This window comes from Psittacula echo (genome assembly GCF_963264785.1).
Source record: "Psittacula echo genome assembly, chromosome: Z".
Lineage (NCBI taxonomy): Eukaryota > Metazoa > Chordata > Aves > Psittaciformes > Psittacidae > Psittacula > Psittacula echo.
Window position 1 is genome coordinate 69,183,665 of NC_137742.1, and position 19,637 is coordinate 69,203,301.

The window sequence follows — 19,637 nt, forward strand, 5'->3', positions numbered from 1 at the left end:
TTGCTTAGAGTTTGAGTGGCCATCCGAAGTTGTTGTATTGGCCCTGCCCATGTGACTGGGTACAAATCCTGTCCACATGAATGTACCTGCTGAAAAAAAATGAATGCATCTTCACAGTTGTTATGTGATTGATACTTCAACAGCAAAGCTGAATTAGATAATTTCTTTTTACATCAGTATTATTTGACATTTTAATTTTGAAATTACCTGTTTGTAAGCTAAAAAGTGAAATAGCACAAACAATATCCCACAGCTTCCTCTTGGAGTATCTTTTCTCTCCGTTGATTTTACTACAGTCTAGCAGTTTATACAATGTGAAGCAGGTAACCAAAAACTAGTTATGAGTTATATCCATATTTTCTTGTGGAATTTAGGACAGTAATAGTAAAGGTTCTGGTTGGTTCTGAGTAGGGATCACTCTGTGTAGTTGTTCTCAGTCTGCCTAGTCTGGGTACTGGTTTTTTAATTTATTTTGTATTTTGTAACTGTCGACCTGACAGCTACCTAATAGTATTTCCAGAATGATTGATTAAACATATGTGAAGGCAAAATATTTTCTCCTGTACCGCTGAAGTTTTTGTTAAAGGCACTGGGAACTGCCTCCTGTTTTTTTTCAGACAAAGCTAATAGAATGCATGAATGCTACTGCACATAGCTGACAAAGGCAAATCATCTTTGTGAAAAGCCTCTGTAAATTCTTTCCCACAGAAGTCAACGAAAGGGTCGGTTGTCCTGGGCTACGTATTTCGTCACTTAAACCTAGTGGAGATAGATTACTTTGGACTGCGCTACTGTGACCGAAGTCATCAAACGGTGAGCGCAAAGGACGCGGCAGACTGGATTTTCCGTATCTAAAATATACTCTGTTGTGCTGTTTGCCTGTAAGCATTAGACTGTCATACTTTCACTAACTTTCACTATTTCCTGGCTTAGGTTTCTGATAATAATTTCTTTGTGTTTGTTTGCAATAAAGTCTTGGAATAACTACTAACAGCTTAGATAGAACTGAATCGAATGCTAAATGTTGTTGAAAACTAAATGAAGAAAGTATAAATAGTACAAACTTACAATATGAAAGTAGGATTAATATTTTTTTCCCTCTTAATACTGTGCCGTGAAGGCAGTGCTTGGTGCACTGTGCTGTCTGGCCTCACTTGGCCCTGCGGTGTCTGGGAGGCAGTGTCCCTAAGCATGTCACAGGTTGCTTTGCTTAAACCAAAGGCGAATGCCTGTTGCAGAGTATATTGTATAGTTGGTGTGGTGGCTGCACTGGTAAAGCCCCAAGAGTCGGGGTGTTTACAATGATGTTTCCACTCAGCCTGAACCATCTTTGTGTTCTTGAGCCCATGCTCTTTTGAGCCTTCCTGACAGGGACTCCACAGACATCTGGGAGCTTTTTCCACCACGATATTACAGTCCTAAATAGGCAAGAAAATAGAAATTTGTCTGATTCAGCCAAAGCAGGCAGTGGCTTGGAGCAGCACTGTCTGGAGTACTCCCTCTCCTCTTCCCCTCAAATGGCTTGTGCAGAGCCTGCAGTCGGAGGTGAGGAGCAAGGGATGCTCAGCAGGTGGGACCAGCACTGTATTCACAGGGTGATAATCACATTGTTACAGTTTTATAAAGGGAATAATGCCAGGCCTACGGTTAAATTAAGTCAAGCAGTTATGCTTTTAAAGTCACTGTTCTGTGCTGAGAGTACTGCACAAGACCCTGACTCCAAAAGATGTCATGTTTCATCTAAAAATAATAATGTTATTGAATTGGTTAAATATTTGACAGTTTCCTTTGTTTAGAGAATTGGAACATGCAGAGACTGAAGTCAGAACAGTATTATCAGAAAAAGATTGATCACTGCTGAGAGCTACAGACTGAGAGCATTATGAAAAGAGAAAATTGTATCTGTTCCATGAAAGACTTAACACGTAAAGCCAGGTTTCAGGAAGCATCCTACTAAGAGATTAGATGATTCAATTGTGTATACTATTGTGTTTTGTATGGTAGTGTGCATGGGCTGTAGGGCATAAGACTGTTAACTGAATGGTGAATAGAGCAAGGTGGACAAAACTATGCATTTTAAAGAACACAGCCTGGTCACAAAAGAAACTTTTTTTTTTTTTGTTATCAAGAGTTTGAAAGAACTTGTCTAGTTATTTTTCCCCATTAGTTTTGCATGCCTCATCACTTCCAGGAAGTCTTTTAAGAGCTGTATTGGTGTGCTACCTCTTACGTGGGTGGTATCATAATTATTTTAGTAGTACTAGTAAGGCTCTAATGGCTGTAATCACTGAACAGGGTTCCACTCTGCTAAGTAGTATATGAATGCATAACATCAAAATAGCCTCTTTGGGAACAGCCAAGCAAACTAACTAGCATGTGAAAGAGAATAGCTGGATGCAGCAAACAGAGTGACAGTACTGGATGGCACTGGGAAGACCCTGAACAGTAGAATAAAGCATAAATTGGATGACATTGTGTCTAGTGCAGCAGTTTGGTCATATTACACAAATTTCACTTTACTGATGTTCCAGGTTCACCCAAACTTTCCATGGTCAAAGGATGGTATTTAATTTGCAAAATCAAGCTCTGTATGTTTACAAGCTGCCAGAAGCTATATTTGTCTTTTGCTTTGAATAAGACAGGACTCCTAAGGAAAAACAAGAAGTATCCTGCAATAACTAATCCAGACATAACATGTAATCATTAATTAAAAATCTTGTAATATAAAACTGCACCTAACCAAACTGTATGTTGTCAGTAGTGACAAAGCACCTCTGAGTGCTTTGTTTGACAAACTACATGGTCCTTTTTAATGCAGTGAGTACCCTTTTTTGGTGGAGATACTTTGAAAGGAAAACCAGTTTCCTTTGAGTGCCATTGCATCTCTGACTGTCCTTCATCATCAGCCTTTCAGCTGAGCCTTTTGTGTTGCTGCAGATTCTGCTGACAACCACATTAGCCTAAGTTGAGACCAGATAGAGTCCTTATGCTTCTTAGTATGGATGGTCAGCTGGGTCCTGATTGATAGGGCATTTTTGTCTTCTGCCTGATGTACCAGAAATGTGAGGCATTATGCTCCATTTGGTATTTTCAGTCAGGACATGATCATCAGAACCTCTGTTGCAAAAGCTAAAGGTGTTTTAGGAAACCCTATTCCACATTTTAGTCTCTCATTGCTTTAGTATTTGGGGAAAACAGTGGCCAAATAATGTACCTCTCCTTTAGTGGAAGAAGGCCCAAATACTGGGTAAGCCACTGTTGGGAGGGCCATGCAGGTCCCCTGCCCCTCTCTCTTCCTACTGTGCTGCAGCTCCCAGGGGTGCCCCACACACTCCCTGTGATACTGTGCTGCCTTTGTGTTATCTCCAGTGTGCCTTAGGATAGTTGTGCTAATTACTGTTCTGGCAAGAAGCCATTATTTTCTTGAGGCACATAAAAGAGAGAATGGAAATGGCAATTTTCAAGCATAATATTTCAGGAACAGCTGAGCAGAGTTTGATGAAGGAAAGGGTACTTTTAAAGCCCAAAGGCATTCCCTTGTCAAATCACAAAAATGTATTGAAAAGAGTCATGCTGTTAGAACTTCTTTTGCAAAAAAGATTTTTGAACTTCCTTAGTGCAGAAAACTAGACAACCAAAAGCATTTTAAAGGTCTGTTGATAATAAAACCTTTTTTTTTAAAAAAAAAAAAAAAATTCCAGAAACCTGGCTATACTTTACTATCTCACATTGGTCAGATTGCCCCCTCATCCCTCACGCTAAACCTGCTTAACTTAACTGCAGGAGGCATGTCTGCATTGTCCAGAAGGCTGTGATGCAAATATGCTTCTCTTATCTGATATAATGCTAATCTGGGCTCTGAGGGGAGAAACACAAACACAGCAAGCTGTATCACCATGTTAATTCAGTTTAGCAGCCAAGCTCCTTTCCCCGGAAAGTGTGAGTTCTGGTGCAGTGCTGTGTGCACTTGTGTGTACTGGGCTGAAACCTGGACGTAACATGAGATGTGCAGCACTCTGTATCTGTACCATGTACCTACTCTGTAGTATAGGTGTGTGTTTTTATTTCCCTGCTGCAGTTAAGTCAGGCTTTGAGCTTACAGTCCTGAGAGCACAGTAGGTAGGAGGTAGCTGATGGCAGTTTATTCTGCAGCTGTGTAGCCCAGAGGGCATGTTTCAGTGCCTGTTGAAGCTGAACTTTCTGCTGTGAGTTGCTGTGCTGCAGTGATAGATCAGATCAGCTGTGATAAGGCTGAGCACAGAAGTCTGTGCTATGAATTGCATATCCCTGCTGTACAAGCTCATTTATCAGAAAGTTGTTTCTTGATCCATCCTGTGTAATTAAGAAGGTAACTACAGAGTGCTTATATTGCAGTTGCTGTACCAAATTGGATAGGGTAGCAGATCGAACAGGCTGTAACTTCACTATAGAAAGAAGGGCATGATTTTAACAGAAGGTTTGTATACAATCAAAAAGGTCTGTTCTGTAGGGAATTAGTCGTATAATGTAATGTATATCTTCATCTCAATTTCAAAAAAACCCAAAACAGATCAACTGTTTTTAGCTTGTATTTTATTTTATGTGGATTTTTGGTTTTGTATGTATTTGACCTTTGCCCACAAGCACGGTATACTAAATTGTCCAGAAAGAAAAAGGTTCGTGCTTGCTAAAATAAATGGCATAGCCAAGGGGAAAAAAAAAAAAAAAAAAAAAAAAGCAGACTGATAATATTGATCGAAAGCTAGAAATTTTAGAAGATTGCTAATGGATTAACACAACCAAGACAAAGCTGATGGTCAGGTGCATTAAAGGCAGTAAGAGTAAGGGTTTAGTGTATAGCAGGATCAACAGGATATTCACATTGGTGACCTAATACTAAATATAATCAATATAAATTCATACTCTAATAAAGACAGAAGTATTTAATACATACTTGGATGTAGGAATTGCCTGATAATTTATATATTTCTTTTAAGGATGTTTTGAGCTTAGATTTAGATTCTTTGCCTGAACATTTGCATTAAAAATTACAAAATAATTCGAATTGTTAATGTTGGTTTAGGTTATGTAAAAACCTTGAGAATTTCTGCTTATAATTGCAAAATACTGTGACTTCTCTTGAAAGTCGGGTTTTTTCTTGTTGCAAATGTTAATAAAAATCAGCATGTGTGGCATGATGAGTACAGCGTTGTAAGAATGTAATTAAGGCAGCCCATGATTTAGTTTGAAGTTGATAGGTTTTTCTCCACAAGGCAATTCATTGATTGATATCTCAGCAAACATTTCAACTTCGTTAATATTTTGTTTCAAACAGGTTTGTGGAATTTGACCCGGGTTTAACCCTATGTAGATACAAGGAATGAAAATTCCAGATTTGTGGAAAAATGCTTGCAGCCATTTAAAAGGGGCAAATATGAAGTACTGCATGGCCCTTGAATGCATACTTGCTTACGCATCTGACTCATAGGGAAGCCAGATTTGTAAAAGTACAAAGGACAATGCAGCCCATCTTAGATATTCTTAGATATTCTGTACTTTAATTTTTAACATAATTTCTACCAAAAAATTAGATGGAATTATTTTCTTTACTAACATTGTGCATTTATAATCAGTTTTAGTAAATAAAAAATTATTGAATTAAACTAATGCTCTCTGGTCTTTGTAAATAACAGTTAGTAAAAGAGTAACCATCACAATAGTAATTGGATAGTTGCATTGATTAGGACTATTTAGAAACCACTTTTTTCCCCATTTCTTCTGTAAATGCTGCATTCCCCGTTCAGACTCTCAAAATTTATCCCCTGCAATTGGATGGGTATATGCTGGGCCTGCTGCCTCTTTGCAGTAGTGCTGAGATGTTTACAGGTCAGATAACCCTTGCTGTCTGTGCAGGAGAGGCGCAGGTGGAAAATCACTGAGAAGTGGCACGCTGGCTGCCGAAACAGATTAAAAGAGTGTAGCTGTGTGTTGAAGCTACTTCGGCATTCAGAAGTGCAAGGTTTGTTATGAGCACCCACTCTGCAAGCATACTGGATTAATGAGACACACAATCACAGAATCACAGAATCCCAAGGGTTGGAAGGGACCTCAAAAGATCATCTAGTCCAACCCCCCTGCAAGAGCAGGGTAACCTAGAGTACATCACACAGGAACTTGTCCAGCTGGGCCTTGAATATCTCCAACGTAGGAGACTCCACAACCCCCCTGGGCAACCTGTTCCAGTGCTCTGTCACTCTCACAGTAAAGAAGTTTTTCCTGATGTTCACATGGAACCTCTGATGCTCCAGTTTACACCCATTACCCCTTGTCCTATCACTGGACATCACTGAGAAAAGCCTAGCTCCACCATCCTGACACTCACCCTTTACATATTTGTAAATATTGATGAAGTCACCCCTCAGTCTCCTCTTCTCCAAGCTAAAGAGACCCAGCTCCCTCAGCCTCTTCTCATAAGGGAGGTGTTCCACTCCCCTAATCATCTTTGTGGCTCTGCGCTGGACTCTTCCAAGCAATTCCCTGTCCTTCTTGAACTGAGGGGCCCAGAACTGGACACAATATTCCAGATGCGGCCTCACCAAGGGGGTAGAGTAGAGTAGAGGGGGAGGAGAACCTCTCTTGACCTACTGACCACACCCTTTCTAATGCACCCCAGGATGCCATTGGCCTTCTTGGCCACAAGGGCACATTGCTGGCTCATGGTCATCCTCCCATCCACCAGGACCTCCAGGTCCCTTTCCCTTTCACTACTTTCCAGCAGGTCAACCCCCAACCTGTACTGGTACATGGGGTTGTTCCTGCCCAGATGCAAGACTCTACACTTTCCCTGGTTGAATTTCATCAAGTTTCTCCCTGCCCAACTCTCCAGCCTGTCCAGGTCTCGCTGAATGGCAACACGGCCTTCTGGTGTGTCAGCCACTCCTCCCAGTTTAGTGTCATCAGCGAACTTGCTGGGGGTACATTCAGTTCCCTCATCCAGGTCGCTGATGAAAATATTAAACAGCACTGGTCCCAGCACCAACCCCTGAGGGACTCTACTAGTCACAGACCTCCAGCTAGATTACGCCCCATTGACCACAACTCTCTGCCTTCTTCCTTTCAACCAGTTCTTGATCCACCTCACTACCTGATCATCAAGCCCACACTTCCTTAGCTTATCTATGAGGATGCTGTGGGAGACAGTATCAAATGCCTACTGAAATCAAGAAAAACCACATCTACCGCTCTACCATCATCCATCCACCTAGTTACTTCCTCATAGAAGGCTATAAGGTTGGTCAAACATGACTTCCCCTTGGTAAAACCATGTTGGCTACTCTTAATGACCCCCTCATCCTTGATATGTCTAGAGATGGTGTCAAGAATAAGTTTTTCCATCACCTTTCCAGGGATAGAGATAAGGCTGACCGGTCTATAATTACCCGGGTCCTCCTTCTTGCCCTTCTTACAGACTGGCGTGATATTTGCCATCCTCCAATCCTCAGGCACCTCTCCTGTTTCCCACGACTTGCCAAAGATGATGGAGAGTGGCCTAGCAATGACCTCCACCAGCTCCCTCAGCACCCGTGGGTGTATTCCCTCTGGACCCATCGATTTATAGATGTCCAGATTGTTTAACTGATCCCTAACCCAATCCTCATCTACCAAAGCAAACTCCTCCTTTATCCTGACTCCTTCTGGGGCTATAGGAATCTGGGGCCTCCGGGGAGAGTCTGCAGGAGTAAAGACAGAGGCAAAGAAGGCATTCAACACCTCTGCCTTCTTTATATCCTCTGTCTCCAGGGCACACTCATTCAGCAGAGGGCCTATATTGCCTTTTGTGTTAGTTTTATCTTCTATGTATTTGAAGAAGCCCTTTCTATTGTCCTTAACCCGACTTGCAAGATTAAGTTCCAAGGAGGCCTTAGCTGTCCTAATTGCCTCCCTACATCCTCTAACAACTGTCCTATATTCCTCCCAAGTGGCCAGCCCCTCCTTCCATAATCCATAGATTCTCTTTTTCTCATGAGTTTGCCCAGCAGTTCCTTGCTTTACCATGCTGGTCTCCTGGCTCCCTTAATTGATTTCCTACCCATTGGGACGCTGTGATCCTGAGCTTGGAAGAAGTGGTCCTTGAATGCTGACCAACTATCTTGAGCCCCTTGAGACACTGCTTTTTTTTTTTCCTTTTTTTTCTCCTGACACTTCAACATGTGAACTCAAAATTGTAGCTATACCTAACACTATTTATATGTATATGCAAATATTTAACAGGTATCTATTACACATTATTATGTATACATACATATGTATGCTTGGAAGGCTGTGTTGTCGGAGCTCTTGGTTTTGTAATTGTTCTAATTTTCATTGTCTAATGTTGACTTGAAAATGCCATTTCGTTATCCATGAAATTCCATTCATCTTTGGCTTATAAATAAAATGTTAGAAATCTCCCTCTCCCCCCCCCCCCCCCTTTGCATTTTTACAGGAAAATTTTGGCAGCCTTTGAAATAATAAATTGCTACAGAGTGATTTTAAGCATGGGTTTGTGGCATTATCACAACATTAAATACTTCCTGGAGAAATGAGAAGGCAGACGAGAGTCTTTTTCCTCACCTCTCTCTGTCCCAGCCTATTGTGCTGGCTCAGCTTATTGCTGATTTGGAGTTCTAGTGGAAGGTTTGAACAAGTGTGATGAGTTTTCTTTCCTTCCCACCTTCTGTTGAAGTTAAGAGGGTTTATATTTTAATAGCTATTGGATGTATTCGATACAAGCATGGACTGGATATCTTTTTTCCTTCAAAATTTAGGAAATTTTCTGTAGAAACATTCCAGGATTTGAAATTGAAATGGTCAAGGACAAGCCATACAGCTGTTCCTGTTGTAGGTGGATCAGCAGCTAATGGAAGTAGTTTGTTTTCATGTTTTGTCAAAATAATACTTGTTTACAACCACTTGTAAAATTAGTTGCTTGTAATTTTCCAGTCAAATGCTTTGTAGCATTTTCCCCTCCCTTCTTTGTTACTCCTTCTATTAGTAATTATTATTTTTCTTTTTTTCAGTCCAAAGAAGTTCTGTGACTAGAAGGGGGGGATTTTTTTTGATTAATCATTTAATGTTTATTCTCTATAGGGTGAATTCAGGGGTGCAGGTAAGGAGTTTCTTTGTTCATTGGTCATGTAGTTCCTCAGTTAAAAAGTTGTGGGTACTAAGGGAATAGATTCAATCTGCCTTAATTTGCTGTTTCTAGAAGCTGTGTTCTGCAGCCTTTTTTAATCCAGTTTCTTAAGAGTGGTGCCAGTCTCCAGTGGTTGTATTGAAGTTGGGTATGAAGAAAGAGGACTGAAGAAAAGGAAGGGAAGAACGGTCGTGGCAGCTGCCTCTGCAGTTTCTTCCAAATCTGAATCATAGAAATGTCAAGCTAAGGAAGAAATAAGTAGCTGAAGGGGATACAAAGGCAGGATGCTGGTGTCCTGTGTAGCCATAATGCAGAGTACACAGCTGGTCTGTGATTAGCGGTAATACCAGGTTGACTTCTAGTAGAAGTCTGATAGAGGCAGAGCAGAGTAATCAGTGAGAAAGAATACTGCAGATTATCTGTTGATCAAATGGTATGGGAAGCCATATAATAATTCATCCCTTTGCAGGTACGAAGTGTACCTCAGTCATCTTTGACACATTTGTTGGACTAGCCTTGTAAACTGTCTGGTGGAAGAGTATGTACCCTCCCTACCTTAGTGCCAATTTCCAGTCATCCTTGCTCCCTGCTACTAGAAACTGTTGAAATCAAAATTATTTTTCCTTTGCTTCCAGTTAAGTCAATTTTTTCATACTTGACAAACATGAAGAAAAGTCGACACTATGTTCTTAAAGCAATTTCTCATGTGTTGCAGTAGTGCTGTTATGCCTGTTCCTCCCCCTACAATCATTTGTTTTTCATAATATAAGTGAAGCCTCTTCATTTTCCCTGTTTTACGTACTTTCTTGTTGTTATTTAGAATTACCCTGCTGAAGTTAATCTCTCAAGAAGAAAATAGCAAGGTTGCACACCAGCAGATCAGGCAGACACCAAAGGGTACTTAGTATGATACTTCTGCAGAACCAGCTTGTTATGAGCCTGAAATCTGATGGCTCTTACCAAGCAGGTTTCCTTTTAGGAAGACCCCTACCTCCTAGAGAAAATATGCAATGTTAGACTTGTACAGTGTTTCTCTGATTAGAAACTGGAACAAGCTTGTCATTAGCAGGGTGAAGTGTACTAATAAATATCAATATATGAATAAATATAGAACTGCAATTGTTCTGTATTAATTTTCAATGTTAAGTGACTAATTGCCATCATTATCTGTCTTACAGTACTGGCTAGATCCTGCAAAGACCCTTTCTGAACATAAAGAATTGATAAACAGTATGTATCTAATTTGAACGTAAAGAATATATCTGAAGATGGAGTAACAGAAGCAATGTTCCATATGTACAGCTGTGCAACATTTATATTCTAGTCACAACAGATTGATAGTTCTTGAACAAGTTTATTACTGCAGTTTATAGCTGTATCAAAATTCCACACATAGATTGAACTTACCATGATTTCCCAGTAATTTGTGTGATTATTGTCCGAAGACTTTATTAGAATTATTGTTTTTAGAATAATATATGGTGCTATTCTTAACTTGTATAATTAATTTTATAGTAGCTGTGATACTTCTATTGTACTGTACCATACCACAACCAATTTAGATTCCTTTTTGCTTCTGAAAGTAGAAGTAATGCCTGTTATTGATAATAGAGTATCTGCTATTACTGTCACTCTTCAGATATCACGAGTACAAGATCTGTTATTTATAATCTTATCATGTTCTTTAATTATAATATTACTTAAGAATTTGGAGACTTTCTATAAAACCATGTTATGTAGAGCATGCATGGAATAAATTTAGCTAAAAGAATTTCAGTATTGAGTTAACTGAATCTTTTGGGAGAATAATATTTTTTTAAAGTTGATTAAAAAAGCTTTTCCAAATATTTCTTAATTAAAGTGGCACATAGTTAAAGTTGCTTCATAAGATATTTGAAAATTTGGAAGGCATTAGTGTTCAGTATTACTAGTTGTAACTGGGAATCGCATTTCATGAACAATAAAATTTTCCAAATAGTTTCAGTGAAAAAGTACCTAAAGTCAAAATCAAGCAGTAAAAAAAAAAAGAAAAAAAAAAAAAAAATCAAAAACTTGGAGAAAATATAAGTTAGAAATTAAATCCAAAGTCAAATCCTTAAAATAAACAAAACCTCCAAGTAGTCAGACAAGCTATAAGAAAGAAAATGTGTAATGGATTTGCGATGTGGATATAACATTTTTTCTGAAACTTTCAAGTGTCATAAAACATAAAAATATGCTTCTTATTAGCTGTTTTGTAGTCAACTAGTATCAATCAATAACAATTAACAGTGCATAACAGCTAACTTTTGCACCAAATACTTTTTCCCTCAGCTGGACCACCATACACCCTGTATTTTGGCATTAAATTCTATGCAGAGGATCCATGTAAACTTAAAGAAGAAATCACAAGGTATGGGATTCCATAAGAATAGAATTTACGGTTTGTTTATTTCAGGGCTCTAATCTATTCTAGTCAGGTGCATATTGTTGTGGTGTATCTGGGTTGGTTTTCTTTCCACTTGAATGTCTGAATGTTTTTGCTTGAAGATGTATTTGTAGGAAGAGAATTGTGACTACCTTCGCAGTGGTCAGTATGGACAACCGTTTGGAAACCCAAAATGAAAAGGTTCTGTGGTGCATCAAAACCCAAAGAGAGTTGATGTACACCTGTGTTTTGTTGTGTGGGGTTTTTTCTGTCTTGTTTTTTAAGGAATGCATTGTCACATCTGCATTTCTGTTGTGCTTTTAATTGAGTTGAGAGTTTACTCGGGTATAAAATATGAATACAGGGAATTTGTTCCTTTATTGATTATAGGTTAAATTCTGGAACTGTTTTTCAAGAGGATTTCTTTTGGTCTTTCTAAAAATATGTGAAGAAAATTGGAGAATTGCATGCTTTTGATTCTTTTAACTTAGCTTGGCCTCTACAAAATATGTGGGTACACATGCTAACACATGCACAGCACACTAGCACATAAACACACACACACCACACACACACACATATGTTTGCCTGAACTCTTACACACAGAGTTTTCTGTTTGCTTTAATTATGAAAGGTCTCAGACACTTAGTTTTAGATTCAAAAGGAAATTAAAGGATTTGAATAGGTAGGTGGACAAAATTAGTGCACTGGCTTGCATTAATAAATGACAAAATATTTCTTTTGATGTCCTAGGAATATGGCACATAAGAATTTCATTAGGATGCATGCAGGATTTTAAATTTTCCTTAATCAAAGGTGGCAGTTACAGAACAGGCAGAATATTTTTCTTGTACCAGAGTAAGAAAATTATTTTGTTTCCATACTGGTACAGTAGGAATGGAAATATCCAGTATAACAAGATAGAGGCTGGCCTGATAAAAGTAATAAACACTGATTTTGCAGGTAAAAGAGTGTAAGCTGGCCGCAATGTGATGCCCCTGTACCATGAAAGTTTGATGCAGTTTTCCTGTACTTTTCCAGAAGCACTTTCTGCCCTGCTCACAGGAGAAGATGGATGGCCCTGGGAAGGGAGCTTTTTGCCACCAAACCTGTTGTGATTGCCACGAGGGAGGCAGGGTGGATTTCTGTCTGGGAAATGACAGGGGCTAAGTTTTCAAAAACTATTTCTCTTTGCCTTGTGATAAGGTCAGTCAGTGATTTGCACTGCTGATTAGGTATGTGACTCTATCTGAGAAGCATTTCAGTATAATTACTAAGCCTTTGTTCATCTTTGCACAGTATTTGGGTATGCATTATTTGCATCTTAGAAGGCACAGAGGGAAGGTATAAGAAAGTGATAAGATGTTGTTGACAGACTTAACAAAACACGTTGAATAATCAATTGCCCTCAACATTTCTTAGCATTTATTCCTGTAGACCCTTGAATCTTGGACCAAAGAGGCAGTTTTGATTTTTTTTTGGTGGTTTTGTTTGTTGGTTTGGTTTGGTTTTGTTTTTGGTTTTTTTTACCCCCTCCCAAAAAAAGAAACCTCCTCTTGCTTAGAAGGGATTAAAGGCCCTACTTTTTTTTATAACAGTAATTTTCTGACAAACTGTGTAATTCCCATGATTAAGAAGTGTTAACTCTTTTGTGCTAACCAGTATGTTTCTTTGAAGCATGTGTTTGTTCATTTTAATCGATATGAGAGCGGACGCTGTTGTTATTAGATATTGGTGATCTGTGGCATTGCATGATTACTATTTGCAAATAATGAAAACATGTCAAATTTGTAATTGCTTCACAGCAAAATCTGTCTGGCTTGTAGGCAAAAGCTAATGCTGCGGTCTTTGTTGTATGTGTTTGCTAAAGCAAACTAGTGCTTAGCCACTATCATATGTACATGACAAACTTGACAGTGCACAAGGTGCTTTAGCTACAAGTTCGGATAAAAGGTCTTTTTGTCCTTAGTGGCAAAGGGAGAGGAGCTTAGTGGCTTCAGTGGGAATTCAGAGTGTTCACTTTAGAGAAGTCACTTAAGCACTTAACAGTTGGATCCCATAGTTTGTTTTTTTTTTTGCAGGGAGAGGGTGTTTTTTGCAGTTTCCTATCCTGCTTTGTTTTGACACTGCTATGAGAATGTAGAATTATAGATGTCTGCTACATGGAGAAGACATTTATAGTATCATCTGATACGAAGTTCCTCAGAAGCACTGTAGAGATGGAGGAGTGCTAACAGAAAGATGGGTGAATATCAGAAATGCATTTAATGTTAAAAAGAAGATGGTGCGTAGTCCACAGTAGATGTAAAATAATTTTTATCATTATCACCGTTTGTACAGAGAAGCTTTGTCTAGATAGGACTGGCAAACATAAGCTAGAAGCACTGCTGAGGTATTGCCTAGAATGAAGAAACACTGAGTGTACGTACTTTGTGTTCCCTCATGACATGCCCAGAAAATTCCTACACAGTGCCCTGGTCCTTTAAGCCAGAGAGTATTAGCCATTATTTTTTAAAGGGTGGACATTCCTTCTATAGTATCTGTGTCCTGGTTCAGCAGTAGCAGTCATTTTTCCTCCTTCTTAGTAGCTGGTGCAGCGCTGTGTTTTTGACTTTTGGCCTGGGAACAGCGCTGATAACACCAATGCTTTAAGTTGCTGCTCAGTAATGTTAACTGACCAAGGACTTTCTGAGTCTCATGCTCTGCCAGGGAGAAGGGGAAGCCAGGAGGAAGCAGAGACAGGACCCCTGACCCAAACTAAGAAAAGAGGTATTCCATATCACAGCACGTCGTGGCCAGGATGGAACTGAGAGTTCCTGGAAGGGCTAGATCACTGCTGAGTGGGGGTGAGGTACCAGTCGATGAGGTGTTGTATTCTCTTCCTTTGTTATTTCCTTTATCATTATTATTGGTGGCAGCAGTAGTGATTTGTGTTATACCTTAGTTACTGAACTGTTCTTATCTCAACCCGTGGGAGTTGCATTCTTTTGATTCTCCTTCCCATCCCTCCGGGAGCAGGGGCAAGAAAGAGTGGGGGGAAGTAGACTGCGTGGTTCTAATTTACGGCCTGGGCTTAAACCACGACAGTTCTTTTTGGCGCCCAACGTGGGACACGAAGGGTTAAGATAACAACAGATCTGACCGGAATGTGTCTAATTCTATTTGTGAAAAGCACTCGTCACAATGCTGATTTATTGGCTCTCAAAGTTGTTTCTCTTGATGTCACAGTTTCAGTATGCTGTAGCTTACTTAGAGCAGGTATTTGCTGTGTTAGTGTTTATCAAATGTGGGCCTTGTGCTAAGGTTCTTGTCTCATTGTACTTTATGGTAATGGCTTGTAATGCGGGCGGGCTCCGGCAGCAGGGCGGGATGGACGTGGCCGTGGACTTGTACCTGGCTGTCCCGCTGCTCTTCACTGTCCTGGCCCTCCTCCTCCCCTCCGTCTTCGTGAGACTGCGGGGAGCCGAGGGGGAGCGGCCCCGGGAGCCAGCGGCAGCCGAAGCGGCCCGGGAGAGTGGCCCCGGGGAGCAAGCAGCGGCGGGAGTGGGACTGGAGGCTGGGAGCGAGCTGCTGCCGAAGGTGGCGGCTGCCTAGCAGCGGAAGGAGGCGGCGGAGGAGCCGAGCCCAGCCCTGCGGCAGCCGAGAGCATCCCCCAGCAGCCGCCCACCGAGCCTTGTGAGCCCTAGCCCCAGGAGGATGCAGGAGACCACGCAGCATTTCCCAGCAAGGCAGAGGAGGAAGATCTGGACTTGGAAAAAGAGGAGCTGGTGATGAGAGAACCGGCAAGCACAGCAGCTACACCAGCCCCAGTGACAAGTACAGCAGCACCACTTGAGAGTTCTGAAGGTTTTGAATGGCCTTTGGGTACCCTTGGGACCTGCCTGCTGATTGTGATGGGGATCAGTGTGTTGGCATACATACAGAGTGTGTTCTACCCGTGCCCATTTCATCTGATCTCAGAAGTTTAGCAGAGTCAGGTTTGGGTCTTGTCTGGAGTTAGATGACAATATAGGGGTACTAAGAGGTTTTCCCCAAGGCTGGACAGTCATGAGTGTCATGGTGTGTGGGACAGTATGGGCGAGTATCTGGTCCACTGGGCCCCTCCAGTGCTTTGGAAGCATCGAAGATGGAAGGCAGCTGTGTGGAGTCCCCAGCGACAAGTTCCAGAAACTGCTGAAGGGGAGGGTGAATTATTTTGAGCTTGATGGGCCCGTGACACTTCAGGCCATCAGGGCAGACATGCAACATACAGATGGACTCATGATCGAGGGGTGGACTTAGCAACGGACACTATCACCCAGGTTATTCATGCGTGTGGGGGAAGTAGACTGCATGGTTCTAATTTACGGCCTGGGCTTAAACCATGACAATCTGTCACAGCAAAAATTCTGGGGTATCATTAACCAAAAAGACACTGTTATCCTTATTCAGATGCTCATCTGGGCTGATAAAATCTAGTAAATTTGATTGGATCTTAAGTGATTTGTAATCAGTTGTCATGCAACCTGCAGTTTGCGGACTTCCCTGAAATCTGCATAAATGCACTTTGAACTTATAGATCATTCCAGGGTGCTTTCATAAGTAACTTGTACTAACACAGAATAAATTATTTGCAGTGTAGCTGAATGGCTCTATGTAGGTAAAGTTAAATTAGTGAATAATGAAAGACTATGTGCTTGTATGGTTGACCATTTTTTTTCTTTAAAAAGTTACCTTCTCATTATTGTTACCTGTTGTAGGAACTCGGTACAAGAAATTTGCTTAGGCTGACGTGAAATCCTGCAAACATCTGTTGTAGTAAAACCAGACAAAATGCAGCCAGCATTTGAAAGGTTTCCTATAAATGAGTATAGGGAATTGCAAAACCAAGTAGATCCTCTTTATGATGGCTTGTTCTTTTGTCTTTTCTGTTTTGTGCATGTTGTTTCACTGCAAGTGGTTTCAGTATGTGCTTCATAAAGTGTAGACTTTGAAAATTACATTTTTACTCCTGCTATTTCTATTCCAAGAAGGAAAGTACTCCGTGTTATGACAGATACAGTTAGCTGCTGATGATATGCACTTCCCTTCTTCTCATGGAGGTACAGACTCCCATCAAATCTGCTGGCTGCTTTAGTTGATACTTGGGTGTGTGGAAAGGAAACATTTGAGTAAAAAAGTATCCAATACCTCCTTCTCCCTTACTTTGATACACTGATCAGGTTAAACTTCAGCCCTTTGATAGGTCTCTTGTTCAATTTTTCTGATTCTTAGTTGTCTTCCCCCACTCCCTGACTGCTCTATGACAGTCAAAAGAGAGAAATTGTGTTTTTAGGGGGAAAATTAATTGTATCTGCATGATATAAGCAGATAGGAAAACTACAGAGTGTCCCCCTACCTAAGTTCTTCCACTAAATTCATCTTGTTACTTCAGGGTCAGTAGGGGAAAAGTCAGTAAGGAATCTTCTTGACTGTCACATGGTTATGGTACATGGCATGGCTTCAGTAAAATGGAATATGATGCAACATTACTTGATGCATGAAACTCAGTGTTGAAATAATGATTTTGTTTTCTCTCTGTTTTAGGTATCAGTTTTTCTTACAGGTCAAGCAGGATGTTTTACAGGGTCGTTTGCCTTGTCCAAGCGACACTGCAGCACAGCTGGGAGCATATATAGTTCAGTGTAAGTTCTTCTGGCCATCTGAGACCTTATTTCTGTTAATCCTGCCTTAGGATTAATTTTAAGTGGTGACTGAAGACTCCACTAATACTTTATGCATTCATTTCAAAGCAGAACAAAGCTAGTATGACTGATTTCATCTAGAGAACTGTAAATAGATGGCTGTTCTGAACAGATAATAGGGAAGCAATATAGAAGTTGATGTAAAGATGAAACTGAAAGGTCAGTCTGAAGATTCTGCCAAACACTTTAGCTTGCTGAGGAATATCTTGTCATGTACTTAAGTCTTTGTGACTTACTGTGGATTGCACATAGAGTATGACAGAACCTTTATCAAGAGAACACAGATTTGGGGGGCTGTTGGCAGCCTTCAGCCAACAAAGTCTGTCAAATCAAAGATCCTTTCCAGAATTAGGTTGTGTCAATATGAATGTGCCTCTGCTTGAAGGGAGGATATGTTTTGACCTGAAGTGAAGAATTTTAATTCTATTTGTCATTTATTTGCATTCACCCAGTAGTTAGCTTTTTCAGAACTGAATGTTATATTGTGCATTCTTGATAGAACTAGCAATCAATTTGAAAGGAACTGTCTGTCTGCCAGTTATTCCTTTCACATTACAGCTCAAACTCTGTATTCAAACAAAACTGGTAACCAAGAATTGTATGATGAGTCATGCTGGGACCTGTATTTGTAATTTTTTCTGTGTTAAATTTAGGTTTCCCATGAGTGGTAAGTATTAAGCAGAGATTATATGTATTATTGGTGTTCCATGTGTGACTTAACAACACTTAATGCAACATAGAAAGTAGTCCTCCTTAAATTTCCATTTTAGAAGAGCAAGACAGAATAATTTGTGTATAAAATGGAAGTGGGCATTATACAGAATTTCATGGAGTGTTATATGTGTTCCTAAAAAGCTAAGAATTCAGGCAGTTTTTACACAATTATTTTTAACTTCGTTTTGCTGTCTAAGAAATGTGACATGTTATACTCTGAAGAACTGTTTGCAGTGTACATTTTGTTCTACTGGCATATATGTCTTCCCTGAAAAAATGCTGCAAATATGAGGCAGAGAGATACATAATGATAGTAACAATGGTATTAATAGAAATGAGTAAAAAAGAACCATTTCTTGTTCTTCAGTCATTTGTACGGTGGTTAGAATATCGGGAATTGTGTGTTTTGGTATAAAATCCTGTAACTAAGATTCTGATCTCAGATATTCTGTTGGAAGACAATGAGGAAGCTTACGTGAGAGAGGAGAATTAAAGCATGGCAAAGGTTACATACAGTGGTTTAAAGCTAGTCCTGGCACCAGCAAGAATACATCCCCATTGACTATAAAAAGCTTTGTCTTTTTATTTAGAGCCTGCAGTTGCTCAAAGTATATGAAACCACCTGAGAAATGTGTTCAGGTACTAAAAATATGAACTAGGGCATCAGCACTGAGATCAACAGCATTTCCAATGGTGGTGTGCCAGACAGACTGTACTTTTTTCTTTCCTAAACTAAGATTAAGTGCATTTGTGGGAATTTGGTATTAGCTGGGAATCTCTTTCTGTAATGATACTTGTGGTGTCTTGCCTGGTGCAGCCAGCAGCTGCCAAGATCCAGAGGAGGGGCCAGTGCCCAGTGTTCTCCCAGGGTCCTCTGCCCATGTGCTGCTCTAGCCACGAGCCCTACTTTCACCAGTCAGGTTGTGCCTGGGTGTCATCTTTGGTCTCTGGGCAGGTCCTGTTTTTAATGAATGAATCATTTTCCTTCTTTTGTGGTCAAAGATTGCAGACTATTATAGTGAGGACGGTGGAAAAATCAGTACCAATGGCACATTTTGGAGAATTTTCCTATTGAGAGTGCTAGAGTTGTGGCTGCTGTAGTCGTTCCTGTTCTTACTCCTGTTATGGGCAAAAATCATGTTATTTTGACAGAGGTTTTCTAGAGAAACTTTTCAACATGCCTACTGAGCAGATCACTGTCTTGTTCTAGAAACATCATTAAATTCTGGAAAGAAACATGAGTTGTTAGATGAATCCTTTGCTTCTTGGGCCTTGAAGCTTCCTTTTGGCTTTTTGACTTTGTAGGCGTTGGATAAAAACCGCCTGTTAAGCTTTCTTCAGAGAAGCCCAGCCTATGTAGATTTTACTTAGGATTATTAAAAAATTAAAGTACTAATTTTCACAGTTTCTCAGATAAATGCAATTATAGTTAAGATCAGTAGAAGTGAGTTCTGACCAAGGTGCTTATTTATTTTATAATTGCATTGCATTGTGAAATGTGGCATAAGTAATGTATGCAAATTCAAGATTGTTTCAAAGAAAATTATACCAGCTATCCATTGTGTTCTTTAAGAAAGTTATTAAAAAAAAAAATAATTTGAAAGTAAATCTAATGTTCAGGAAATATATTGATATTTTA

General features: G+C 40.0%; 1 protein-coding gene across 1 annotated transcript in view; it reads left to right on the forward strand.

The window, feature by feature from the left end:
- Nucleotides 1-19,637, forward strand: part of EPB41L4A (erythrocyte membrane protein band 4.1 like 4A) — a gene marked incomplete at both ends in the record, with an annotated part of 124,650 nt that overhangs the window by 41,839 nt on the left and 63,174 nt on the right. Inside the window, 4 exons of the mRNA XM_080638643.1 lie at nucleotides 709-813; nucleotides 10,333-10,384; nucleotides 11,468-11,546; nucleotides 17,127-17,224. Of these exons, the coding sequence (XP_080494769.1) occupies nucleotides 709-813; nucleotides 10,333-10,384; nucleotides 11,468-11,546; nucleotides 17,127-17,224 (334 nt within the window). The remainder of the gene's footprint in view (nucleotides 1-708; nucleotides 814-10,332; nucleotides 10,385-11,467; nucleotides 11,547-17,126; nucleotides 17,225-19,637) is intronic.